Source organism: Vicugna pacos, chromosome 5 (genome assembly GCF_048564905.1).
Source record: "Vicugna pacos chromosome 5, VicPac4, whole genome shotgun sequence".
Lineage (NCBI taxonomy): Eukaryota > Metazoa > Chordata > Mammalia > Artiodactyla > Camelidae > Vicugna > Vicugna pacos.
Genome location: NC_132991.1, coordinates 29,680,494 through 29,707,179, shown reverse-complemented (window position 1 = coordinate 29,707,179; position 26,686 = coordinate 29,680,494). Strand labels below are relative to the sequence as shown.

General features: G+C 36.4%; 2 protein-coding genes across 3 annotated transcripts in view; one reads left to right on the top strand and one right to left on the bottom strand.

Annotated features, from left to right (window-relative positions):
- FMNL2 (formin like 2) overlaps positions 1 to 20,272 on the bottom strand; it is a 366,592-nt gene extending 346,320 nt beyond the window's left edge. The window contains exons 1-3 of the mRNA XM_072960970.1: positions 19,840 to 20,272; positions 19,191 to 19,317; positions 11,388 to 11,478 (exon numbers count right to left, since the gene is read on the bottom strand). The gene's annotated coding sequence lies outside the window, so the exon portion shown is untranslated. The remainder of the gene's footprint in view (positions 1 to 11,387; positions 11,479 to 19,190; positions 19,318 to 19,839) is intronic.
- Positions 20,273 to 20,434: 162 nt separating this feature from the next.
- STAM2 (signal transducing adaptor molecule 2) overlaps positions 20,435 to 26,686 on the top strand; it is a 39,188-nt gene continuing 32,936 nt past the window's right edge. The window contains exon 1 of one of the 2 annotated variants that reach the window (XM_006196164.4): positions 20,435 to 20,805. In XM_006196164.4, the coding sequence (XP_006196226.1) occupies positions 20,766 to 20,805 (40 nt within the window). In that variant the 5' untranslated portion in view covers positions 20,435 to 20,765. The remainder of the gene's footprint in view (positions 20,806 to 26,686) is intronic. The other variant, XM_006196163.4, reaches the window with a different exon arrangement.

Below are 26,686 nucleotides of genomic sequence, written 5' to 3'. Positions count from 1 at the left end.
TTAGTATATGGAATGAGAAATATATAGTCTAGTTTGATTCTTTTCCAAGTAGCTGTCCCGTTTTCCCAATACATTTTGTTGAAGAGGCTGTCTTTTTTCCATTGTATATTCTTATCTCATTTGTCATAGCTTAATTGACCATATGAGTGTGAGTTTATTTCTGGGCTCTCAATTCTGTTCCATTGAATCATGTGTATATTTGTGTCAGTACCGTACAATTTTGATTACTCTAGCTTTAAGAATAGTTTTAAAACAGGGAATGTGATGACATCAGCTTTCTTCTTCTTTCTCAAGATTGTTTTGGCTATTTGGGATCTTTTGTGTTTTCATACAAATCTTAGAATTATTTGTTCTACTTCTATAAAAAAAATACCATTGATATTTTTATAGGAATTGTATTGAATCTGTAGATTGTCTTATGGGGTATGGTCATTTTAACAAAATTAATTCTTTCAATTCATGAGCACAATGTCTTTTCACTTGCTTGTGTCTTCTTCAATTTCTTTCATCAATGTCTTATAGTTTCTGAGTACAAGTCTTTTACCTCCTTAGTTAGATTTATTCTTAGGTACTTTACTCTTTTTGGTGCAGCAGTGAATGGCATTCTTTTCTTATTCTCTTCCTGACAGTCAATTGTTAGTGAATAGAAACACAACAGATTTCTGTGTGTTAATTTTGTATACTGCCACTTCACTGAATTTATTTTTAAAATCTAATAGTTTTTTGACAGCATCTTTAGAATTTTCTCTATATAGTACCATGTCATTTCTAACAGTGACAGTTGTACTTCCTCCTTTCTAATTTAGTTTTCTTTTTTTTCTTTTTTTCTTTTCTGCTTGCTGTGGCTAAAACTAAGAAGTGGTGAGAGTAGGCATCCTTGTCTTGCTTCTGTATAGGTCTCATACAATTAATTATGGCTTAAAAAGAAGTGTAATTATTAATGACAGATGAAGGTAAGTTTTTCTTTAAAGAAATATTCAAGGTAATATATGACAAAGGAATGACACAATTAATATATCACCATCAACATTCCTCATGAACTAACAGATCTAGGCACTGAGTACCAATGACTGCTTATATCACAAAAGGAGAATCAATCAGACATTGGTCGTTGGTTGTCTCCTGATTAGAAGTATACAATGCCACCCATGAAGAAGCCTAGACTGAAAAGAAAAATTGAACCTGAGTCTGATCAAGCCTCCAGACCAAACTACTGATTTACAGGAAATACAAAAGACACTCTCCAAGTTAGCAATTTCAGAGAGAACTTCCTTCTCTGAAAAATCATATATTTAATTCCAGGGAGGTGTTCTGGCCATGCTTGAGTTTTATATCTACCACTTGGACCAACTTATTGGAACAAGGGATTGAAGTACTATAATTGGTGACTGACTGTCACATGTGTACCTCTACAGCCAGTGGCTGTTTGGCAGCTATATCAGAACTTGGAAAGTGGAGGAGCAGTTTCTGAAAATAAAAGAAAAAAAAAAAAACAGAACAGGACACAAACATAAATAATATGGTAAAGAAATGGGATTTTTTTCGTGTAATACTTTATTATACAATGAAAGTGGGGAAAGGAAGAATTATACAATGAATTATCTGGGATTATTGCTGAGTAAATTGAAAAAACAATGTCATTGCTTCTGACCAAACACCAAAATGAATTCTGAGGACTATTCAGAATAATACTGTAAATAAATCACAATATTCTAAAAGAAAATTGGTCTAAATATTTTTCTAAACTCTTAATAGGAAATTCAAAGAAGATACCATTAAATGTATTTTCTTCTTTCTTCTTTAAAATACATACATACATACACACACACACATATAAAATATATCATTACCATACAACTCAATAATGTAAAAACAAACAACCCAATCAAAAAATGGGCAGAAGAACTAAATGGACATTTTCCCAAAGAAGACATACAGGTGGTCAACAGGCATACAAAAAGGTGCTCAACACTGTTAATTACTAGAGAAATACGAATTAAAACCATAATGAGGTATCACCTCACACCAGTCAGAATGGCTATCATCAAAAAGCCTATAAATTACAAATGCTGGAGAGGGTGTGGTGAAAAAGCAACTCTCTTACACTATAGTGAGAATGTAAATTGGTGCAGCCACTATGGAAAACAGAATGGAGATTTGTTAAAAAAAAAAAATAGAGCTATCATATGATCCAGCAATCCTACTTCTGGGTATATATCCAGAAAAAATGTAAACTCTAATTCAAAAAGATACACGCACCCCAATGTTCACAGCAGCACTATGTACATGGAAACAACTGAAGTGATCATCAGCAGATGACTGGCTTAAGAAGATGTGATATATGTACACTATGGAATATTATTCAGCCATAAAAAGACTGAAATAGTGCCATTTGAAACAACATGGATGAATGTGGAGAATATTACTCTTAGTGAAATAAATCAGAGAAAGACAAATACTATATCACTTATATGTGGAATCTAACAAATAATCCAAATGAATCTATACACAAAACAGAAACAGACTCACAGACATCGAAAACAAACTTACAGTTACCAAAGGGGAAAGGGAGAAGGGAAGGACAAATTAGGAGTATGAGATTAACAGATACAAACTACATAAAATAGGTAAACAATAAGGATTTATTGTATAGCATAGGAATTATATCCAATGTCTTGTAATAACCTATAATGGAATATAATATGCAAAAAACCCCACAAAAAACTGAAACTAATGCAATACTGTAAATCAACTTACTTCAATTAAAAAAACCATATCATTGCTTTTAAATATTATATAATTATATATAATAATGACATACAAATATTATATATAATTGCATGTGCATATACATATACCTATAATGTATAGAAATATTTGCCAACATACCTTACGAATACTGAGTAAAGATTCTCCTCAGTGAAATAGTATAAAACTGAATCCAGCAGCATATAAAAAAGATTGTATACCATGACCAATTAGGATTTATCCCAGGAATGCAAAATTGGTTAAACATATGAAAATTAATCAATGTAATACATCATAGGAATAGAATAAAGGAAGAAATATGATCACTTCAATAAACACAGGAAAAGCATCTGACAAAATCCAAAACAGCTTTAGATAAAAAAAACACCCAACAAACTAGGATTAGAAGAGTACTTCCTTAACCTCACAAAGAGCATCTATAAAAAAAACCCCACAGCAATGACATATTTAATGGTGAAAGACTAGATGCTTTCCCCATATGATCAGCAACAAGACAAGGGTATTAATCTTTGCTACTTGTATTTAACACTGTACTAAAAGTTCTAGTCAGGGAAGATTAGAAAAGAAGTAAAACAAATTCTATTTACAGATAACAAGATATTTTAAGTCCTAAATAATCCACTAAAAAATCTACATCTGATATAATAAGTTTAGCAAGGTTGTGACATACAAGATCAATATAAAAAAGTCAACTGCAATCATAAGCCTTGTATTTTTTGTTTTGAATGCAATGTAAAAATAGACTTGAATGCTTCTTTGAAAATGACAGATGGTTTAACTTCAATTCATTGGTTTATATTATAAAATAAATATGGAACTTCAGGAGTACTTTTTATAATGTAAGATCCTGGTCTGATTTTTTCACATCCAGCTGTGTGATGCAGGTTTGTTATTTTTAAGTAAACTTGTAAAATGAAAATCAATTCACCTATCACCTGGGGAGTATAAGTATACTTGAAGAAAGTAACTTTCTTTAGGAATCAGAACACCAGGCTGTGCAGGAACTTGGAGTCTATAATCCATACTCCGTGATTTAGCAGGGACCAGTCTCTTTTGAGGGACCTGAACCTGAAGGTTTTTTTTTAAGGTCTTAGTGTATCATCATGTGCACATGTCATTACAATCATTATCCAGTATTCATAAGTGTTTACTGTCTCATATTGAGTACTTTATATCAGGAAGAGGTTTCTCCATAGAATAGAATTTGGATAATTTTCGGCTAATGAAGACCAGGAATTGTTTTCATTGAGAACACTGGTGTGCTACATGATTAAACATAAAATATTATCCAAAATTTTGCAAAACAATAATGCCTGGAAATCCCTAAATCCTGGCAACGCACCTCTATTTTCCCAAGTAAAGTTACCATTTAAATGTCTTTTAACTGATTTCATCTGGAATATTTTTATGGCAATTGTTAGGAGAGACAAAGTGGCACCTAAAAGTAGAATTTGACAGTAGCAAATTGTTAGCTTCATGATCTGCAGTAGTTCCCACACTTACTTTCTGACCCCTTTTCCCTCCTATTTCCTGTGCCTCCTTTACCCCACATCCATTTTAGACCTCATGCTCTCTGTTTGGGAGGAGAACTTCCGATAAATAAATCAACAAAGAGGCCAGTGACCTGAAGTTGTCCAGAAATCTTTGAATTTTAAAAAGGGCAGTCTCCTCCTATAGGAAAAAAATATATGTAACTTCAGACTTAGATGGGAAATACATTTCAGGTAAAAACTCGGCATCTAAGTTCTACTTAAGAAATTTATTAGCCCATCACTCAACATAATAAAAGAATCACAACTAAGCAATAAATCTAGCTATTAAATGTTTATTTTGATATAGCTGTTAAATGATTAAATAAGAAAATTCTGTCAGCCTAGAAATAAAGATAGCACAGTGATATGGCTAAAGTAGAAAGAAAAAAGTGATCGTGGTACATTGCCAACATCTTCCACTTAGCCATCAAGAACAAGGTTTTATAAAAGGGAAAGTAGCATGATGTGAAGTGAGTTTCTTTTCACTTACTCATTAGGTAGGGAATTGAAGACAATGTTGAATTTTTCATGAAAATCAAATAAGTTGAATCACAAGGAATGGATACAGGGAGAAAATAAATTAGGTTAGTGACCTGTTGTTTTCCAATCTGGTGTGTGAAATGGTTTCACACTCTGGTTTTATTTTGAATGTTTGTGAGTACCAAAAAAGTTTGAACATCTTTTCCTATGCTTATGAGCCATTTTTTATCCATCTTGTTGAAATTTCTGGGTATTTGTTTTGGCCATCTTTCTGTTGGAGCATTTGTGTTTTTCTTAGTCACAGGAATTCTTTAAACATTTTGGACTAACCTTTTGTTGGTTATATGTGTTGTAATTATCTTCTCCCAGTTTATGGTTTGTCTTTCACTCTGCTAGTCGTATCTTTTGAGGAACAAAATTTCTAAATTTGAACATAGTTGGTTCATTATTTTCTATACTTCCATTTTAAGAAATCTTTCCTCACTATGAAACTATAAAGATACTATTATCCAATACTGTCTTCTAAAAGTTTGATTGCATTGCTTTTCCATGAGGTCTGTAATCTGTCCTTTTTGTGTGTATAGTGGGAGACAGGGGGTATAATTTCACTCCCTCTCCCTCTATAGTTATTCAAATGTCCCAGCACCATTTATTGCAAGGCCAATGTTTTCTTCAATTGCGAGATTTGATCATCTCAGTCAAGTATCAAATATCCATATTTGGACACTCAGTTCTGCCCACTGGTCTTTTTGCCTATTACTGGGTATATACCACACCATTTAAAATATTGTAACTTTATAAATTAATTTTATAACTGGAAGGTCAAATTGTTCCACTTCATTCATCTTCTTCAAGAGGATCTTGGCTATTACTGATCTTTGCTCTTTCATTTAAATTTTAGATTAGTTTGCTCAAAAACTAAAGTACCTTGAGATATTGATGGGAATTTCATTAAACCTACAGAGTAGTTTTCATAGACATGGCATCATTACAATATTGGGTCTGTACTCAATGAATATCTAACAGTTTAGGTTTTTAAAAAATGTCTTTAAAAAAATTTTATAAACTTATCTTACAGATTTTATAACTTTAATATTTATTGCTAGGTATTTAATATTTGTCATGCTGTTATAAATATTATCTTAAAATTTTCATTTTTAAAATGATGGTTTATAGAAATGCCATGTATTGTTATTGATGTATCTAGCAACATGCTAAATTTTTTAAATTAATTCTAATAATTAATCCATAGGTTACTATGGGTTTAATACTTTGGGACAATCATATTACCTGCAAAATAATGAACTTTTTGTTTCTTCCTTTTCATTTCTATTCTTTTTCTTTATGCCTTTCTGTGTTGCCTAGGATATCCAGTACACTACTGAATAGACATAGTTATTGTGGCTATCCATGCCATTTGCCTGATATCAAGAGTAAGCTTTCATTGTTTTACAAATAAAAATTTGTCAAATTTAGAAAGTTTTATTTCTACTTTTTTACTATTTTTATCACAAAAAATGATGTTTTATCAAATGCATTTTCTGCATTTATGAAGATAATCATATGGTTTTTCTTCTTTAAATTATTAAAGTGGGCAATTAAACTTTGTATTTCTGAAGTTAAAACCCAAATTTGTGAGGATGCATTTTTTTTAAAGCTGGATTTGATTTAATAGTTTGCTTAGGGTTTTTATATTTCAGTTCATGAATGATATTAAACTGTAAATTTTCTTTCTCACATTGTCTTTTAAGTTTTCCTTTCCTTCTGCTTAATTTGCTCTTTTTCCCTTAGCTTCTTAGGTAAAACTTAGGTCATTGATTTCAGACTTTTCTTCTTTTCAAATATAAGTATCCAACACTATCAATCAGGTCAAAGTGGTTAACAATGTTCATAATCAGTTTGTCTTTGTTGATTTTTTTCCCAGTTGTTTTCTCAGTTTCTAGAGATCTCTCTAACTATAATTGTGATAAAATCTCCAACTACAACTGTGGAATCATCTATTTCTCCCTTTAATTTTTTCAACTTTTATTTATGAATTATACGTATGTTAGACTGCTAGGTATTATTCCACAGAACTCTGTCATTTTGTTCTTTTTATTTTTCACCCCTTTTTCTCTCTGCTCTTCAGACTGAATAATTTCCATTGATCTATCTCCAAGTTCTCTAACTGTTTCCTCTCTGTCATCTCCACTTTGCTATTAAGTTGATCCAGTGAAATTTTTACTTCACATACTGAATTCTTCAGTTCTAGAATTTCCACTTTATTTTTATAGTTTCTATTTCTCTGTGAGATTTCCAATCATTTCATTCCAATGATATTTCCCTTTACCTCATGGAGCAGAGTTACAATAGCTGCTTCAACTACTGGTATTTCTAACATCTTTGATGTTCCAACATCTAAATCATCTGGCATTATCCTCTGCTGATTATCTTTTACATTTCTTTAATTCTTGGAATGTCAAGAAAATTTGGATTCTATCCTAGATATTGTCAATGTTATTATTTTGTAGGATTCTGGACTCTGGATTCTTTCATAATTCTCCAAAGAGTACTGAGGTCTTGTTTTAGCAGAATACTAATAGGTTAGACTTAAACTGAAAGGAAGAGTTTGCAGTTTAAGTCTAACCTATTACTTTCTTGTCTGTAGTGGATGGAAGCTCAAATTTCACTTCAGATCTTTAATTTTTGGGGAACTGCTTGCAGTTGGCCATATATGTATGTGCTGTTCAGAGGTCAGCCTTGGGCAGAGTTTATACTTAGGTATTTGGGGTTCCCTTTCTTAGGCTCTCTCTTTCCTGGGTTTTGTCTCACTTTCTGGAAGCCCTGTTAACCCCAGGCTCTGTCCCCTGGCTGCTCAGGACAGAAGGATAACTGACTTTCTATGAGAGTTCCAGCTGCTCATATGCTTCATCTGCAGTCTACCCCTGAAGCCAAGCTATAAAAAAGCAGCAAATTCACCCCATGCTGGTCACGTTTTCCAAATTTTAATTTCTCTCCAGAATTTACTGCCTCTCAGGCAGTTCATTTTTGTATTTTGTTATTTGGTTGGGGTTTCAGTCCCTTAGCAGTTTACTATTCTGTGCTGGGAGAGGAATTTTTCCATACCTTAAGTTATGATATCATGTTTTAAGAAGAAATGTTAGCTAAATAGACACAAAATTTATTGATAATTGACAGAACTGAAATATGCCCTGGCACACCATGACGTGTTCATTGATAAGAGGGTAAAAGCGTTTTTGCCAGCCATTGTAGCAATGCCATGGCTAGCCAACCTACTCACAGTCTTTTTAGAGTCTCTCCTAAAGGCAAGAATGACTGTGAATAAACTGAGGATGATTCTGTCATAATCCTTTCAGCTGTCCCTCCCAGCATGGTTTATTGTAAATCACTGACTTTCAGTATGGACAATGAACTCCTCTGAGACAGCCCAAAAACTCTGACTTTTTCATGGTCATCACTGTCACTGACAGATTTATCATTTTGCAGTACAATTTCCCAGAGGAGACATCACTTGAATAGCCCTTTCTAGGTGGCAGAGGTCGCTTACCTCAGAGATGCTTCAAAAGTATTCATTTATTTTTTGTTTGTTTGTTTTGAAGGATGGAAGGGCAAATTGCCTGAAGGCTGTACAAAGCACTGTGGTTAATGTGTGGTGGGACAACCTAGGACCCAGGAGTACTAATAGCACGTTAGAAGGCATCTAACATACGTTGGACATACATTTAAATACCAAACTCATCAGATACATTTTTTCATTGTTCCCATGTTTACTAACGAAATCATCTCAGTAAAACTTGGCAAGTCTGAAAATGTTCTAAGATCTTCAAACTGGCCTGTACATCTTGTAATGATAGTTATGGGTAAGAGATAAGTTTCATGATTGTAAGAGAAGTTCATGCCCTTTAGATCTCAAATCTTCCTGTTTTTTTAATAGGTAGCTTCATGTCATGTTGAAGTATTTTAAAGCAGTGTTTTTCCAAATGTGATCCAATAATGTGGCATTGCTAAAAATGCAAATTCCTAACTTTATTTTAGCCATAGAGAATCAAAATCACAAGTAGAGAGTGTAGGAGAGATGAGACCCTTCAAATGGCATTTTTGTCAAGTGCCCCTAGGTGAGTTTCACGCATGTGAGAGAACAAATACATTAGGTTCTCAGAAGGATATCCTTCAGCATAAAGATGCCAGTAAGATGATTTAATAAACTCTGAGATTTTTCCTTTTCATTTAATACATTTACTGTGTATCTCGTAAGTATAAAACACTATGCTAGGTGCTGGTGGGATATAAAGATGAATAGAGCATGGAGGTTCCTGTTCTGCTGAGGGAAAAGCAGGGCGCCCAGAATAGCTTGATTAGAAAAAAGCACTGAACATTCTCATTGGAGTTGTGATTTGGAATGCATGTGCCTCAGGTTTTAATGAGTTTCTCAAGTTGTCCAGATATATATTTTTAAAAAGTCAAGTTAATGAGGGACCACATTATAGATCCATCACAGAGACTGCTATAAAGTCTGAGGCTCACAGAAAGAATGGAATTCCAAAAGGTATTTTTTTAAATTCAAAAGGTAGTTTATGGGGAAGGGTATAGTTCAGTGGGTAGAGTGCATACTTAGCATGCACAAGGTCCTCGGTTCAATCCCCAGTCCCTTCGTTAAATAAATAAACCTAATTACCACCCCCCAAAATAAATAAATAAAAATAAAAATTTAAAAACCTAGGCTATTTATTTTTTAAAGGTTTAGACATTTTTTTCACCTTATTTTCCATTATAGTTTCCAAACAAATTTCTTCAGTGTCTCAGCCAGGTTCCTAGAAGCAGAGGCTGAGACAGATTTACTCAGATGGTTTATTGAAAGGCTGAGACAGATTTACTCAGATGGTTTATTGAAAGATGGTTTATTTCCTGAGACACTAGAAGGGAGTGATGGTAGCAAGAGAGGGCAGGGGAAGAAGTCAGACAAATCCGTACTTTCAGGAAAGGTCTAGTCTCAGTCTCGCCAGAGATCCAACACAAAGCACTCATGTGAGAGTGGAGCATGTGCCAGAAGCCTTCCTGCACACCTGCACAGCGACTGATTGGCCATGAGCACTGCCCACAGCCTCGCAGGCCTCCTAATCACCTCCTGTCAGCCAAGAGCAATCACCCACCCCTAAAGGGTGCAGCTGTGAGCCAGGAGTGGCCACTAATAGCAATGGCTGGGGATGGGGATGCTGCCCAGTAAGGGGTCAGGGAGGACACTGAAGACGTCTGTCACACTCACCCAATGCCTGAAATGACTTCTTTTATGCTGCATTGACTATTCAGGTTCTGTCGTCAGACTGCCTGGGTTCAGACCTCAGCTTCATCTCTTACTTGCCATCTTACATTAATCTCTTTGTACCTCAGTGTTCTCTTCTTTACAATATAGTTTATAGTTAACTATTAGAAGACTGTGAGGAGATAACGAGGTAACCTGCACCAAGTATTTCGCACAGTTTCTGGCATATGGTAAACTCTCGATACCTATTAGCAATACTAGCTATTATTTTCATTCCCTCCTTATATGCCTCCTTAAGAACTTGATTACCTTGTGTCTAGGATTTTCCTTCAGCTTCCTGCTGGATATCTCTGCCTCCGATACTGCCTCCCCCTCTACCAAAAAACACGAAACAGACATGTACCTTTTTCGAACTGTCCTACACACACACATAAGCACATATGTTCTCTTCTTAAAAAGTTCCTTTCATCATATTATCTCTCTGCTCAAAACTCCATTCCCTCCATGGTAAAAATCCCCAAGTTAGCCTGCAATTCAAACTGTTTCACAGCTTGGCTCCTCATTGCTTTTCCAGTGTTATCCAATATTACACCGCAGTTCTCAAAATTTTGATCTCATGACCCCTTTTCCTTCTTAACAGTAGGTTACATCTATCTATATTTATCACATTTGATATTAAAACTGAGGAATGTTGAAAAGATTTATTGAATGATTCATTAAAAAATAACAATAATAAGCACATTACATGTTACTAATAACAGTTTTATGAAAAATAAATGTATTTTACAAATTAAACAGATTTAGTGAAAAGAATATCACTTTTTCATTGCTGCAAATCTCTAAAATCTGATTTAATAGAAGACAGCTGTATTCTGGTATGTTTCTGCATTCAATATGTTGCTTTGGTTCAAGTATATGAACAAAATTTGGCCTCATGCAGATATACAGTTAAGGGAGAAGTATTTTAGAAGCTTTACAGATAACTGTAGATATTCTTCTGTGACACAATACTAATACTCAACCAGTGGTAGCTTCTCAAAGATTAGCTACAATGAGGAACCTGAAACCAGACCAATGGTCTTTTCATACTCCCTTACATCACAATCCATTGGGCTCGTGCACTGGGAGAAATCTTTTACTTGCATATGATTTTGATCTCTAAGACTCCCTGAAGGGTCTCACACCCCAGAATTCCTGACCGCACTCCAAAACCAACATCTAAATAAAACTCTTTGCATCTGCATCTCTTGTTTTTAAAATGAACCTAAGATTTTGTATTTATTCCGGTATAATGAAGCCAACAGGTCAGGAGACGACTGCCATTGAAAAGATGGTTTGTTACTTACAGTTCCCAAGAGGAGGGGACAAGCCGCTGTGCCATGCAGGGCCTCAGGAAGCACCAGGGTCAGTCAGTGATGGGAAAGCGTGGGCAAAAGTCTTCATTGTGGTTTTCATGGGAAGGAATGGATAAGACAGAGTAAGGAGCAGAGCAAATTTACGATTGGGTATTTTGAATAATGTCTGTGGGCTCTGCTTTGCAGGTGTAGTCTCTTGTTGTCTGGTACCCCGTATCCGGCCCTCGGATGATTTAGGGTTGGGGGATGGTGTCCTGTCCTGCAGGAACCTGATAAAAGGAGGCTTAAGGGGGTATGGGATAGGGATGGATTGGTTTGAATATCGAGGTTGTGCTTGTGCTCGCAGGCAAGTTGTTTGCTAACTCTGGGAATTTGCTATCCCTTACAGGGGCAGTCCCTCCTTGGATCGATAAGGTCCCAAGGTGTCAAAGCATCATGAAATATAAAAAATAAAATAAAAAAGATTAATACACCCCTCAGTTTGGTTTACTTACTTTCCCATAATATACTAGATATATTTCTGATCGCATCTTTTTTTATTCTGTTAATCCCCCTTTCTTTAACCTGTTTATACTCTTCTCATCCATTAAAACTGAGCTCAAAGCTCCTCCCCACTTTGAAGCCTTCCCTGACTCATAATTCAGTATTTACTCAATTGTACATTCCTTTGCCACACCACTTGAAAAATTGTTCTATTTTGTTATTTAACTTTCCATACCTATAAACTCAATATTTCCACCTAGATTGTCAATTTCCTGAGATTAGCTATCTCTTTTTATACTCTTTAATATTGTTCATATCTTACAGAGTGTCTACCTTTACTTTCTGCAGCCACCATCCAGAAATGAGCCTCTAGCATCCTTGCTCTGTCCTGTCTCATACTGGCTTGCCAGCATCTCCTCATCTTCTCTGCCCCTGACTTCTTGGCCAGTCTCCTTTCCACGGTCCTTCCCTTTGGACTGGTTGGATGTCTGTATTGCTTCTTTGGTACTGCCCTTGCCTCTACCTCTCAGCTAGTCTGCACTTGTTTCTCAGACCACATTTGCTTGTAGTCATACTGGCTCTCTACATCTCCTGGGATTTTCCTTCAACTTTTCTTTGAATTGCAGAAAGGGTGAAAGAAACACAAGGCTTGGCTTACTGTAGACCTTGTACAGATGTGTGTGGGATTATGACTTTGAAGCCTTTAGATTCATACTGTTTTCAGTGATTTGAAATCTTTTATACATGATTTGTGTCATCAAAACAACAATTTAAAGAGCCTCTTCTGTGTTCCCCTCCTTGTGTCTTAAGAACTTAAAGATAATTCATGAAAAATATCTAAACACTTTATTTTCATGATCTTGTATATGCAGATGGAAAGCCATTTCAACCTTTGATTTGGCTAAATGACTCTAATTAGAAAGAGTATTATGAAACAAATATTAACACCTCATGGGTGTCAAATAACTATAAACAATGTCAACTACAAAGTTATGGTGGAGTATTTAGGAACTATATTTTCCTTTCTTTAGCTCTGACTCAATATCGCAACCTGATCTATACTTACTAATAAACTAGATGTAGTCAATAAACCAAAAAAATTTGGAAGACATTTAGAGACTAGCTAAAGAAAAAGACACTGAGAGCAACAAGCAGGTTCATAGAGGAAACAAAAGGGAGACACCAAGAAAGATTCCTCACAGGGCTTGAGGATAACCACGGGGCTGCCAGTAGGGCATCGGAGGCCCTGCCCGCGTGTGGAATGGTTCAGGACACTGAGACTGTTCAGATGCATTTGTTCAGCTAACAGTGGCTTGCACCTCTGCTGAGCCAGGTGTAGGTAATGCAATGAATACCAAGTTGTAGCTCTTGGCACATTAGAGAGGTATTATTTGATATTACATATAACTTTTCTGTGCAAACAAAACAAAAGTTTTTGGACATCTTGTCTCTACACTTAATCTGAAATCTATAAAATATCTTATTAAAAATGTGAATATGCTTTTGGAAAATACAGTAAGTCCCTGAAACAAATGTGGTTTCTTGTCCTTTATATAAATCTTTGAAATGTACTTGAATTGACAATTGCCCTTGACTAGAAAGAACAAACTTCAACTCAGGTGAGAACAAGTTATAACATTTGGAAAAGTAACCTAAGCTACAAACATGCTAGGTTAGAAGGCATGTATAATTATGCCCAAGCAAGAGATCTTAGAACTTTGAAGTTGGTTTCCTAAAGCTATTTGTTCATGCTCAATATCCTCAAGAAATTACTGGAAACCAAAAATGAAAATATAATCCTACCTGGTACATCTCTTCTTGGAATGATTCACTTCAGGTAAGATTAGAGTGATTATGGAAAGGATCAAAAAAGGGAACCCAAACTGGACAGGAGACAAAGACAGTTTTTTTAAAAAAAATATATATTTTAGAAAAATAAAAACTTAAAAATATAGGATCTCAGTAAGATAAAGCTGAGTACAAATACTGAATAAACTTTGAATACTAAAATTAGGCTGCACCCTTTAAAGCTAAAAAAGGTAAATTTTAGAATAAAAACAAGTACTCCATATGTGTAAATTGTGGTTGTATACTGCCTGAAAGTGATATTTTATTTATTTATTTGCTAAATTTTTAAAAATTGAAGTACAGCTGATTTACAATGTTGTGTTAGTTTCTGGTGTACAGCACAGTGATTCAGATATATATATATATATATACACACATGTACATATACATATATGTGTGTGTGTGTATATATATATATATATATATATATATATATATATATATATATACTTTCTCATACTCTTTTCCATTATGGTTTATTACAGGATATTGAATATAGTTCCCTGTGCTATAAAGTAAGACTTTGTTGTTTTATAGATATTTTCTATAAAATAGCTTTCATCTGCTAATCCTAAACTAATTTTCCCTCCCCATTGGTAACTTTAAGTTTGTTTTCTGTCTGTGAGTCTGTTTCTATTTTCTAAATAAGTTCATTTGTATCATACTTTAGAATTCATATATAAGTGATGTTCTATATTTGTCTTTCTCTTTCTGACTTACTTAGTATGATAATCTCTAGGTCCATTCATGTTGCTGCATATGACATTATTTCATTCTGTTTTATGGCTGAGTAGTATTTCTATATATATACCACATCTTCTTTATCCATTCATCTGTTGATGAACATTTAGGTTGCTTCCATGTCTTGGCTATTGTAAAAAGTGCTACTATGAATATTGGGGTGCATGTATCTTTTCGAATTAGATGTTTCTCTGGACATATGCTCAGGGGTAGAATTGCTAGATCATATGGTAAGTCTATTTTTAGTGTTTTAAGGAACTTCTATAATGTTTTCCATAGTGGTTGCACCAAATTACATTCCCACCAACAGTGTAGGAGGGTTCTCTTTTCTCCACATCCTCTCCAGCATATATTATTTGTAGACTTCTTGATGGCTAGTTTGACTGCTGAGAGGTGATACCACATTGTAGTTTTGATTTGCATGTCTCTAATAATTAGTGAAGTTGAGCATATTTTCATGCGCCTGTTGGTCATCTGTATGTCTTCTTTGGAGAAATGTCTATTTAAGTCTTCTGCCCATTTTTTGATTGAGGTTTTTGAGGTTGTTGTTGTTGTTTTTGATATTGAACTATGTGAGCTGTTTGTAAGTTTTGGAAATTAAGCCCTTGTCTGTCGCATTATTTGCAAATATTTTCTCCCCGTCTGTAGGTTGTCTTTTCATTTTGTTTATGGTTTCCTTTGCTCTGTAAAAGCTTATAAGTTTGATTAGGACCGACCTGTTTATTTTTGCTAAAAGTGGTGTTTTAAATCTCAAATGTGTGTTGAGGTTTTACCTGTCTTTAGTGCCCAGCCCAGATAACTGCCTTCTGACTGTACCTCTGCAGAGATTCATGGAGTTCTGTCATTGTAGGCATGCTGAACGTTGTCAAATGACCAGCACACGTGAAATAAAGTATAAATAAATATTATTTTTACATTAAAACTAAAAAGGAGATAATTAATTACATTCTTTAGATGAGAGTAAGTATTAATTTTTAAAACAGCACATTCTGGTTCATTGATATTTATTGGCAGAATGAATTAGCCAACAAATATATTTTTAAAATTATTAATGTAGAACATATACAAATTTGGTATATTATAATGAAGTATTATTCATATGACTTTTTAAGGTAGATAGAAAGGGCAATTCCTTAAATTTGGCCAAATTGGGTCCCTGAAGTTTGTTTCGTTTGCCTATAATATTTTGTAGTTAAGGGCATGAAGCAATGCCGCCACCTACTGTGCAGAGCGTAGTAATGAAGCTGTTAAAGGGAAAAATAAATAATTTTCCAGTTTTAAGTGAATTATGAAGTGAAAATTAAACTAATTTTTGGTGTAGCAACATTATAACACTCTTCAGTTGTATTTTGACTAAACAGTGTTACTGAATAGAATCAACCAATTCTGCTAGGAGTCCTTGAAGCTAAGCCTTTGTAACCATGGGCTTTTAGGATAAACCTGCTCTCAGTATTTTTCTTTAAAAAACATACACACGTGTGCATATATAGAACTTCCAGAATTTGTACAACTTTTTCTTCTCCAATCCTCTTAAAAGTATCTTCTAATGTCATTATCATTTATTTATCCTTTACTTTTCCATATTATCTTTTTCTTTTCTTGGCTTAAATTTTTTTTCTAGTGACACAATTTCATTTTTAAAATTTATTTGTTTGTTTATTATTTACTTATTTATATTGAAGTACAGTTGATCCATGTTATTTTTTTCATAAGCTGATTTCCAAAATGATTTTTTTCTATATTGTCCATAGGTTCTCTTTTTATTTTGCTGAGGATTCAATCTATCCAATTTGTGGAGTTTAGTTCAAGATAAAATTTCTCAGTTATACTCAGAAGCACTCCAAACACCAAATTTGTTGGGCTAACTACCATCAATTAGTTAACTAAAACATTTTAAATAGCTACATACCAAAATATCATGGGTCTATATTCTGCCAACACTTGGTATTTCCCTATTTTTTTCTTATGTATTCTCTTGCATTAATCAATCATTTTCAAAAATTACTCTCCTCTTCCCGAATATAACTCATTTGAGAGCAGTTATATAATTTTCATGGCCCCCATCATGAACTCTTGCCCCTACCACTAGTATTTTGCAACTAGTAGGCACCCAGTGTTTACTAAATTAAATGGGAAAAGTGTAATGTACCTGAAAAACGCTTTAATTGTGTAGAAGTGGGGAAGATAAAGTAACACAAAGGTAGAAAAAAGTGTAAGTGTTTTATTGGATATTTGGGCACTTCTTTGTTCTTTCGGCCAACTTGGTGGTGAGGATTGGAAAGTGAGAGGAGTGAATCACAGAGGACAAGAGATCATCAAACATAGTGCATCTTAGTTCAGGTTGCTATTACAAAGTACCAGAGACTGGGTCCAGGCTTACAAACCATAGAAACATCTCTCACAGTTCTGGAGGCTGGAAGTCTGGGATCAGAGAGCCAGTATAGCATGGTCAGGTTCTGATGAGGGTCTTCTGGATTACAGATTGCTAACTTTTCACTATATCCTCATGTGGCAGAAAGAGAGTGGTTTAGACTCTCTGGCCTCTTCTTATAAGGGCACTAATCTCATTAGTGAGGGCTGCACTCTCATGACCTAATTATTTCCCAGTGGCCCCACCTCCAAATCTCATCACATTAGGGGCTAGAGTTCAACATATGAATTTAGGGGGAGGCCACAAACATTCAGTCCATAATGCAGTGTTTACAAATAATGGGCTAATTGCTTTGGAGGGGCACAGAATTAAAAACCACATAGATATTGTGCTCCTGGGGAGTTAAAACTGTCACACAAGATAGGTTAGATGAGTATTAAGTGCTGAGTAGTGCAATGGTGACCCATCTGTTCAATAAAAGTCTTAGAGAAGAGGAAGATGTGAATTGGGACCAACTGAGGAATCCTTCTGTAGAAGATGAGTCTTGAATTGGATCTTAAATTTCCTGATGCGAAAAATGAAAAGAGGCAAAAGATGAAGATAGGTGAAAGAAGAAAGCATGCATTTTTGGAAAGTGAAGTATCATGAGGCACAAGTAATACAGACAAAAGAGACTTCTATTTCCTTCAACTGATTTTCACATTATTGACTAGTGCTGCTTTTTCTTAACTGCTAGTCACCAGCTATGTGTGGCTATTAAAGTTTAAATGAATTAAAATGAAATGAAATTTAAAATTCAGTTCTTCAGTTGCACTAGCTACTTTTCCCGTGATTGACATCCAAAGATGGCCGGTGGCTACTATACTGAACCATGCAAATATAAAACACATCTATAATTGCAAAAAGTTCTTTTGTAAAAGCTATAATAAGTGCGACTGAGCACTTACTATATAAACTCTCTCATGATCCCATTTAATCTTCATAGCAAACTTATGAAGTATATACTTATAAGAAAACTGAAGTTCCTAGAACTTAAATATTTTCCCAAAGTCACATAGTCAGTGGCAGGCCCATGATTTGAAATTTCATCTGACTTCAAAAACTGATGCTTTAAGCCATGGAAAATAAGGTTACTGGGTAGGCAAAAATAAGTTATTTACCAGAGACAATGACAGCCCAGATTGAAATTTTTGTGGCAGGCAAAATCCAGTAGGTTCTCAAGTAAGGGAAAAAAACCCAAAAAGGTGGTATTTCAGGATAACTAGGTTGCTTTTGTGTGCAGGGCTAGGGTAGCCCATATGATGTCTTTAGAGAAAAAAGCCTCCCTTACTGGGAGAAATAAAGACTTACGGGGTCATTGCTACTGAACACAAGTTCATATGCCCGTCACACACTGAAGCCAAACAAACTGGAATATTGGAGTCCGGAGCAGAGAAAGGTTTACTGCAGGGCCAACCAAAGAGAACAGGTGGCTTGTTCCTCCGAACCCCAAACTTGTTAACAGATAGACATTACTAAATATAAAACAGATAAACAACAAGGACTTACTGTATAGCACAGGGATCTATATTCAATTTCTTGTAATGAGTTGTACTGGAAAAGAATCTGAAAATTTATATATATATATATATGTATGTATGTATATGTATATCTGAATTGCTTTGCTGTACACCTGAAACTAACATTGTAAAGCAACTACACTTCAATAAAAAAATAAGTAAATTAAAAAAAAATCTCTTTTGAGCTGGAGTTGAATGGTGTTTAAAAAGAAAAAGAAATGTTTAAAAAGAAAAAGTTGCATTTTTTGCACACCAGAATTTGTGTGCTGCCACTGACATATATTTTAATTCTTCAATAACTTCATTAGGTGAAGTAGCAATGAACAATCTTTGTATCCTCTTGTTCCTAACACAGGGTCTGGCTCTTAGTGACTATTAAATTTTTTGTTAATTGGAGGAACTCACCAAGAAACTGAGGACACACACAGAAAAGGAAATACCTATAGATTCTAGAGTACACTTGCTATTAAAGATGGGGAGGAGCTAAAGGAGTCTGTTTAAAATGTGAATAAATCCAAAGGTGAATCCTCAGCCCTTTACTCATATCTCAATACAATCTCCTCTGCAATATCTCTTCTTATAGCTTTCAAGTACTGCAATATCTCTTCTTATAGCTTTCAAGTACTGCAATAGTCTCCTACAATAGTATTCTGCTGCTTGATCTGCTTCTTTATATCATGCACACTGATGTCGGATTAGTATCTGGGACACTCTTTTTCATGTACTACTCTGCTGGTCAAAATCTTGGAATGATTGTCTAATGCCTTATATGCTAAAATTAAAATTTCTTACCTTGCTCTTTAACGTTCTTCCCAATCTGTTTTCTCTTTTCTCTGTCTAGCCTTGTTTTCCATTCCAACGCTAAACCTTAATCCTAGACAAATCCATCCAGAAAGTCTCCAAACACTTATTGAACATCCTAGGTTCAAAAAAAAAAAAAAATCAGCTCCCTCCCCTTGCAAGTGTTTCCTTCTTGTGTACCTATCTTTACGGTAAACCACCTTTCTGAACTATTCCACGTCTAAGTGTTCTCTCTTTTATAGGTCAAGTCTTTAACCAGAGATTGTAAAATGGTTTTGTTTGGCCCATTGTTAAGTAATTCTTACTAGTAAATTATTGAAACACTGGAAGCTCTAGGAGGGCCCGCACTTCGACAAATGGTTTAAGTTGACTGGTAGGTGCCATCATTAGATACGCGCTGTTCGGTTGGATTTGAAAGGTTATCTGTGGAGTACCTATTACTTGCTGGACAGTTTTAGATGCTGGGGATACGGTAGGGAACAAAAAGGATCATGGAGTTTATATTCTAAAGAGAGGAGACAGAAAACATAAGTAAATTATATACTAGGAAGCGATAAATGCTATGGAAAAATCAGAGTTAAGAGGGTTTGGGAGTGTGTAGGCGGGAAGGGTGCTTGCACTTTCACATTCATTTAAATACCTGGAGCCATCCTATGGAAATTTGAATTTGTGACCCAAATTGTATAGCAGGATCGTCATGTACTGTCACTTATATGCCATACACTGTCCCCATAAAACTGTCAGCAACTTGAAGGCAAGGAGTGTGCCCGGTTCGTCTTTGGATTCCCAGGGTGGAGCAGTGTTTTCAGGGCGACAGCACGACGAAAAGCGAAAAGTGAGGAGTCCTCAGTTACTTCGACCACCGTTTTCCGGGTGGTTATTTCCGTCGGGTATAGGCTCCGAAGAGAGTGCAACCCCCTAAACTCCAAGAGTCGAGCCAAAGCCTTCGCGGCCTCTCAAAGCCACTGAGGCTCCATCCGTTTCCAGGGCAATGGGACTGTGACGCGAACGCAGCCGCGACCCCACGGCCGCCAGGGACTAGCCCACAGTTTAGGAACGAACTAAATGAGCGATAATTTGGTAGTCGGAACCCGCAGGCCTAAGCACAGAATCCCAGACAACCGCTCCCCCTGCCGAGCTGCCGCCTGTACAGCAGCTTCCGGGCCTTCCGTCGCCTGGTTCTAGGCGCGACGACTTCCGGCCCTGAAGGTCCCCCGCTCCAAGGCTTGCCGGGGTCCTAGCGATGGGAAGGTGGCCGCGGCGGCCGCCTGCCCTCTACAGAAGTTTTCAGACCAGGGCTACCGCCTCCTTCAGGCAGGCGGAGGCGACAGGGACGCTGAGAAGATGCCCGCGGCTGGCGGGATCTCGCCCGGGGACAGGAACTGGGGGCAGAGCGCGGACTCGGAGCTGGCCCGTCAGGCGGGAGTGGGGCAGGTGCGGTGGCGGAAGTGCGGGGACGCGATCGGAGCCGAGCCGTCTAGGAACCCTCTGTCGCGGGTTCACCATCCCCGAGCAACTGCCGAGCCTCAGCCTGACCGCGGCGACTAGGGCTCGGGCGCCGGCGAGATGCCTCTGTTCACTGCCAACCCCTTCGAGCAAGACGTGGGTAAGTGCTGGGCCCTGGGCCCAGGCCCCAGACTGCTGTTTGTCGTGCTAGAAAGTGGGCGGTGGCGATTCCGGGGACTGGAAAGACTAGCAAAGAGAGAGAAGGGGGCGGCGCCGCTGCCTGGCAGCCGGGAGTTTTTAGGGGGCAATCTCCGCGCGTCGCTAGCAGCGAAGGGGGTGGCTCCAGCCCACCTGAGGTTGGGGACCCCGAAAGAGGGCCGTTCCCCTCGCCAGGCTCAGGAATAGGGAGGAGCCTGGGGCTCATTGGAGACTGCACTAATTAAGCAATTGCGGAGTAGATGACACAAACTTCTACCTTCCTCTAGAGCTGGGTTATTCTTGTGTCCCCTCCCCTTCCATCGTCCTCCCCCACCGGCGCTTAGGAGATGATGCAGCAGTGGAGACCCTGCTGTGTAAGGCAACTCAAGACTTCACCTTGACTCCCCCTCCCCCAATTCAATAGGAAGAACCCATTTCACCTCGCTTAAATACAAATGCATCCAAGCCCCGACAGCACGGATTCAAGATTTATTTACGGTAGTTGGAAGTGTTGGTCTATCCAAGGATGGCGCAGGTGCTACAAGGTGATCTTAGGCAATGAAAGGAAAACCCTAGAGTCTCAAAACAGTACAGAACAACTGATTATTTTACTTGCTGGGAGTCGTTTAAGACCGCTGATGCCTCAGTGACTATGGTTTGGGGCATTAGAAAAACAGTGAAAACAAGCTGGCTAAATAAACATTTTTATAGCGGTAAGTACCTTACTAGGTAGTTAGAGTTTTAGGATTTTAGTAAAATGAAAAAACACATGGCTGAAAATTGCCAGAGTCATACAGAATACTGCACATCATAGCAGTGAGCCACCTATTTCATAGTTACAGTTTTATAATTATGAGGAAAGTCTGGAAGTGCCCTGTTTTGGTATATTATGTGATCCCAAAAGTGTGTTCAAAAGTCTAATATGATGTATAAGTCCCTTCCACCCTCAAAATGTAAAAAGTTTTATATCTTAAAGATAGCCTTCAAATATGTGTGTCTGTAATTTCATTCAACTTTTCTCTTGGTAATTTAACATAGGTGACTAGTGTAAATCTGGGAAGCATCACGATGAGGCTCACAGCCTCCGCTTTTGGAACACATAATAATGTCTTTTGTTGCAGTGAGACTTGCACCTTTGTTTGCTGTAGTGAAGACTTTCAGTTTGTCATAGTGGGGGAAGAAAAAAGCAAAAGAGAAAATAGAGTAAGACAAATGATTTTTCAAACTTAAAAACTGTGGGACTCTTCAAGGAAGATCTTGCCTGCAAGCCCATTGTTTTCTTATTGAAAACTTTCCAGGTAGAAAAGCCAAGTTGCTCTGCCTGTTTTGCTTTTCTAAACCTCACCCTCAGTGGATTCTGAGGTCCCTGCATGGTTTAGTGGATCACAGTCTGGTACCACTGTAGGAAAAGAGGCACTGCTGTTCAGACAAAAAGCAAAACAAAACAAAAAACCAACTGTGTATAGATTATTTCATGGGCAGTGCCACCAACCAAAACTTAAAGTGCTTATTTGTTAATTCAGGTATCACAAATCAGTATCCAAAAGGCAGTTTAAAGGTGAAACAGAGTTTGATTATAACTTCTTTTAGACAAGTGGTTAGAATTAATAGAAAAAGTTGTGTGAAATCCTAAGGAGTTCAGATTGGCCTTAAACTTCTATCATAGAAGAAAAATTATATATTGCATTTTTCAAAACCTAAAGCCTCTTTTAATTTGAAATACAGTAGTTAAGCAATATGACAAGCAAGTCATTATTTAACTTGAGATGTCTGCAGGAATGTTCCTGTGCAGTGTCACTGCCCCTTTCACCTACTCTTTGATTCAGTCAGATTTTTATTACCGTTTGTTTTTTTTTTTGGTCATAGCTTTGTTTACCTTTCACTCAGCAAACAGGCATTGAGTGATTACTGTGCATCAGACATCGTGTTAAATTCTGGGGACACAAATTTAGTAAGTAGACCGAGTTCCCTGAAGGACACATAATGCATAGAAAGATAACTGTAATATAGGATGATTAATACAAGACTAGAAATACATGAGATACTTTTTATTCTCCTTTACTTAAAACATCTTCCATGATGAGAAGACGAGGACCTTCAGGCAGACACTTTATCTGTAAAGGTGTTGACATGATCCTGTCTCTCCCTCCCTCCCTCTCTCCCTCTCTCCCTCTCTCCCTCTCTATCTTTCTCTCTCTCTCTCTCTCTCTCTCCCTCCCTCTCCACTATCTTGAGGGCATTTTTACCTGCAGGAAGTAATCACCTCTTACTGTATGTATGGTATGGTCATTTCATAATTAACTTTAAAGTTGAAACTACATTCATTGGTCAGTACAGGGTCTCACCAGAGGGTGAACAGTCTTCCTGACATCATTCATGTGGGGAAGAAATCCTTTTCTCGGACTCTGAGACCTTGAGAAAAGGCTGTAGTGAGTCAGGATGTCTGGGAAGGCCCTCATGATTTGATAATGGTGTATGACTTGTTAGATGGAAGCGGGCCAAAGGCTAGGAGGTAGGGAACTCTGGCAAGTTCCTTTTTTTTCTCGGAGTCAGAACCTACAAATCCTGAAGTGTATGCTAGGTATGGGAGCCTTAGAGCTCTTTAAATATTTAGTGGATTTCTTCTAATCTGGGTTCATTGTTTGCTTTGTTGAATAAAATTCCTTTGAAGCTGTGCTGAGAAAAAAAAAAAAAATCCACACACACCCCCGCCTCACCCCAGTCCTGAGTCTTATCTTTTAAGTGTGAGTTTCATGAGGTGGAGCCTGGTTGGGGCAACCTTTTTAAAGGAGATTCCAAGGAGAAAGTGAAACATGGGGGCAGAACCCAATAGGAAGATTTAGTGATAGTATTAAAAGGGCAAGTCATTTCCTTATATTCTGTATCAGTTTTTCCAGTCTCATGACATTGGTTCCCAAGTCATGACATGTTTGTTCTGCTCTCTAACTCCAGTTCTTACTTGCATATCTTTTTCCTCCTTACTCAAGCTAGGCAGTCTTTCTTCCAGTTTCTGCCTCTGTGCCATTTACTATTCACTGATAGATTTTTGCTTTTTTCGTCAACCCTTGGTATCTGCTTCTCTAAAAATAAACATGCTTTTGTCCTACAAAGCTGAGCTCAGGTTCTACCTCTACAAAACTTTTCTGACAAAGTGGATTGAAGTATGAACTTTCATCTTAAAAGGAGTCTTTTCCAAGTGAAATTTGAATACATGTATTGCTGAGTCTTTGCCTTGTCATGTGCGGCGGTTTTGGTCATGGAATCTTTTCTCCAGTGAAATTTTACAAGAAACCCTAATATAAAAATAGATATTGATAGCATTTTGATAATAAAAATTTACTTTATGCATTTAAATTTATAACATGTACGTACTTATTAAGGCAATTCCTGAACACATGAGGTTGTTATAATCTTTTCAAAAAAATTAAAATTAAAAAAAATTTGGTTATAGATGAAAATGACTGTCAGTTTTTTTCTATACTTTTCTTTTGTTTACAGAATACTAATACCTAGTCCTAATTAAAATAGTTACAAATTTTAATTACTTCATAATTTTTTAAACTATGAAATATTTTTAGCATAAAGTACAGAATATGACATACTCATTTCCTGTCAGCTCTGTCAAGTCCTAACATTTTGCCACACTTTCTTGTTTTTTAAGAAAACATATAAGATACAGTTGAAATTATTACCTGTATTTGGTGGCTACCTCATACTGTTCTTTTCCCCCTCTTCTCAAGAGTTAAATACTCTCTAAAAAGATATAAACTCTTAAGTATATCTATTTTATATCTAAAAAGATATAAAATCTTGTAATATATACTGTACATACAAATATACTATATGTATTGTCTTGCATGTTTTAAAAAAATTAGGGAGGGGAGTTAGGTTTATTTATTTATATTTATTTATTTATTTTTAAATGGAGGTACTGGGGATTGAACCCAGGACCTGATGCATGCTAACCATGTGCTCTACCACTGAGCTATCCCCTCCCACCTTGTCTTGAATGTTTTTAAACTTCATAAAAATAATATCATTCTTTGCAGTCATTTGCAACTTGTACTCAGCATTTTCTGTGAGAGTTACTCATATTGATGTTTGTAGCTCTAGTTTATTAATTTTAAGAGCTATGTGGTATTCCACTGTATGAATATACCCCACTTAAAAAAAATCCATTCTCCTATTAATGGACATTAAGTTTTTTCCAGTTTTTTTGCTGTTACAGACAACATTGCAGTGAAAATTCTTATCTATGTTTTCTTGTTCACAAGAGCAGGAGATTTTCCAGGGATTTTATCTTGAAGAGGAATTCTTTATTAAAAGTGTATAGCAGTGCAGCGTTGCAGAATACTAGATAATACATAATTGTCCTTCCACGTGTTTGTGGGATATTTTACTCCTACCAGCAGTGGAAGTGAAATCCCTATTATTCCACATTCTAACACTGGGTATTGTTAGATTTTAAAATGTATGCCAATTTGATGGGTGTAAAATAGAACATTGTTTTCATTTCATTTCAGCTTCATTGCAGTTGAGCATCTTTTCATGTTCTTTTGATCAGTTTGGCTTCTGTTTCTATAAATTGCCTGCTCATTACGCTTATGTACTTACTGCAATTCTGTTGGATTATTTTTTCTTATTGACTTTCAGAGTTCCATGTACATTCTCTACTAATCTTTCATGGCTTATGTGAATTGCAAAATATATGCCAGTTCATTGCTTCTTTTTGTTTATGATGCCTTTTATTGTTAAGAAAATTGAAGTTTGATTTAGTAATATTGTCTTTCTCCCTTGATTTTAATTTTCTTGTTCAAGAAAAGCCTTCTCTCTACTCTGAGTCGATAAGGATCTTGTCATGTCTTCTGAAAGTTTTATTAAAGTGTTGATTTTCACAGTTAGGTCTTTAATCCACCTGGCTCTGGTCTTTGTGTGGGTCTAAGGAGGGATTTGATTGGATAGTCAATTGTCTAATCACCATTTATTGAATTGTCTACCCTTCCCCCACTAGTTTGCAGCACTTTCTCCTTCATGTGGTAAATACCTTTCCTTGTACGAGGCCTGTGTCTGTGTTTTCTGTTCTTCTGCACTGTTCTCTTCATCTGTCCTGCACACCACACTCTTGACATCAGTGGCCTATCTTATAGGCGGTAGGGCAAGCTCCCCTGTCTTGTTTTTCTCCATTTTGATAGTTTTAGCTGTTTTGGGTCTTTGTTCTTTCATGTAGGTTTATTATCAGATTAGTAAAATCATAAAAGGGGATTTCTTTTAGGATTTGAGAAAAGACATAGTTTATATTTTTTCTTCATATAAACGGATGATGTTGATAGTTAATAATAGACTTTTTTATTTCCTCATAATAACATTTAACTCTAAGCTTACTTAGGTTATATAGTTGATTCTTGAACAACTTGGGGGTTGAAGTGCCCACCCCCTGCGCAGTTGAAAATCCACACATAACTTTTGACTTCCCAAAACTTTACTGATAGATGGCAGTTTTTTCCATCCTCTTACTTTCAGTCTATGTATGGCCTTCACCCTAAAGTAGGTCTCTTGTAGGCATCACATTGTAGGCTCTTGTTTTACTGTCCAGTCTGCCACTCTGTGTCTTTTGATTGGAGCATTCAGTCCATTGACATTTATTGTAATTATTGATAGATGTGGATTTATTGCCATCTTAAACTTTGTTTTCCAGTTGATCTTGTATTTCTCCTTTGTTCCTTTTTCGTTTTTCCTTTTTTGTGGTTTGATAATTTTCTTTTATATTAGCTTGATTTCTTTTCTTTCATGTTAATTTTCACAACTCCTCACTCAAGCATGACAGCCATTTTAATCTCCATTTT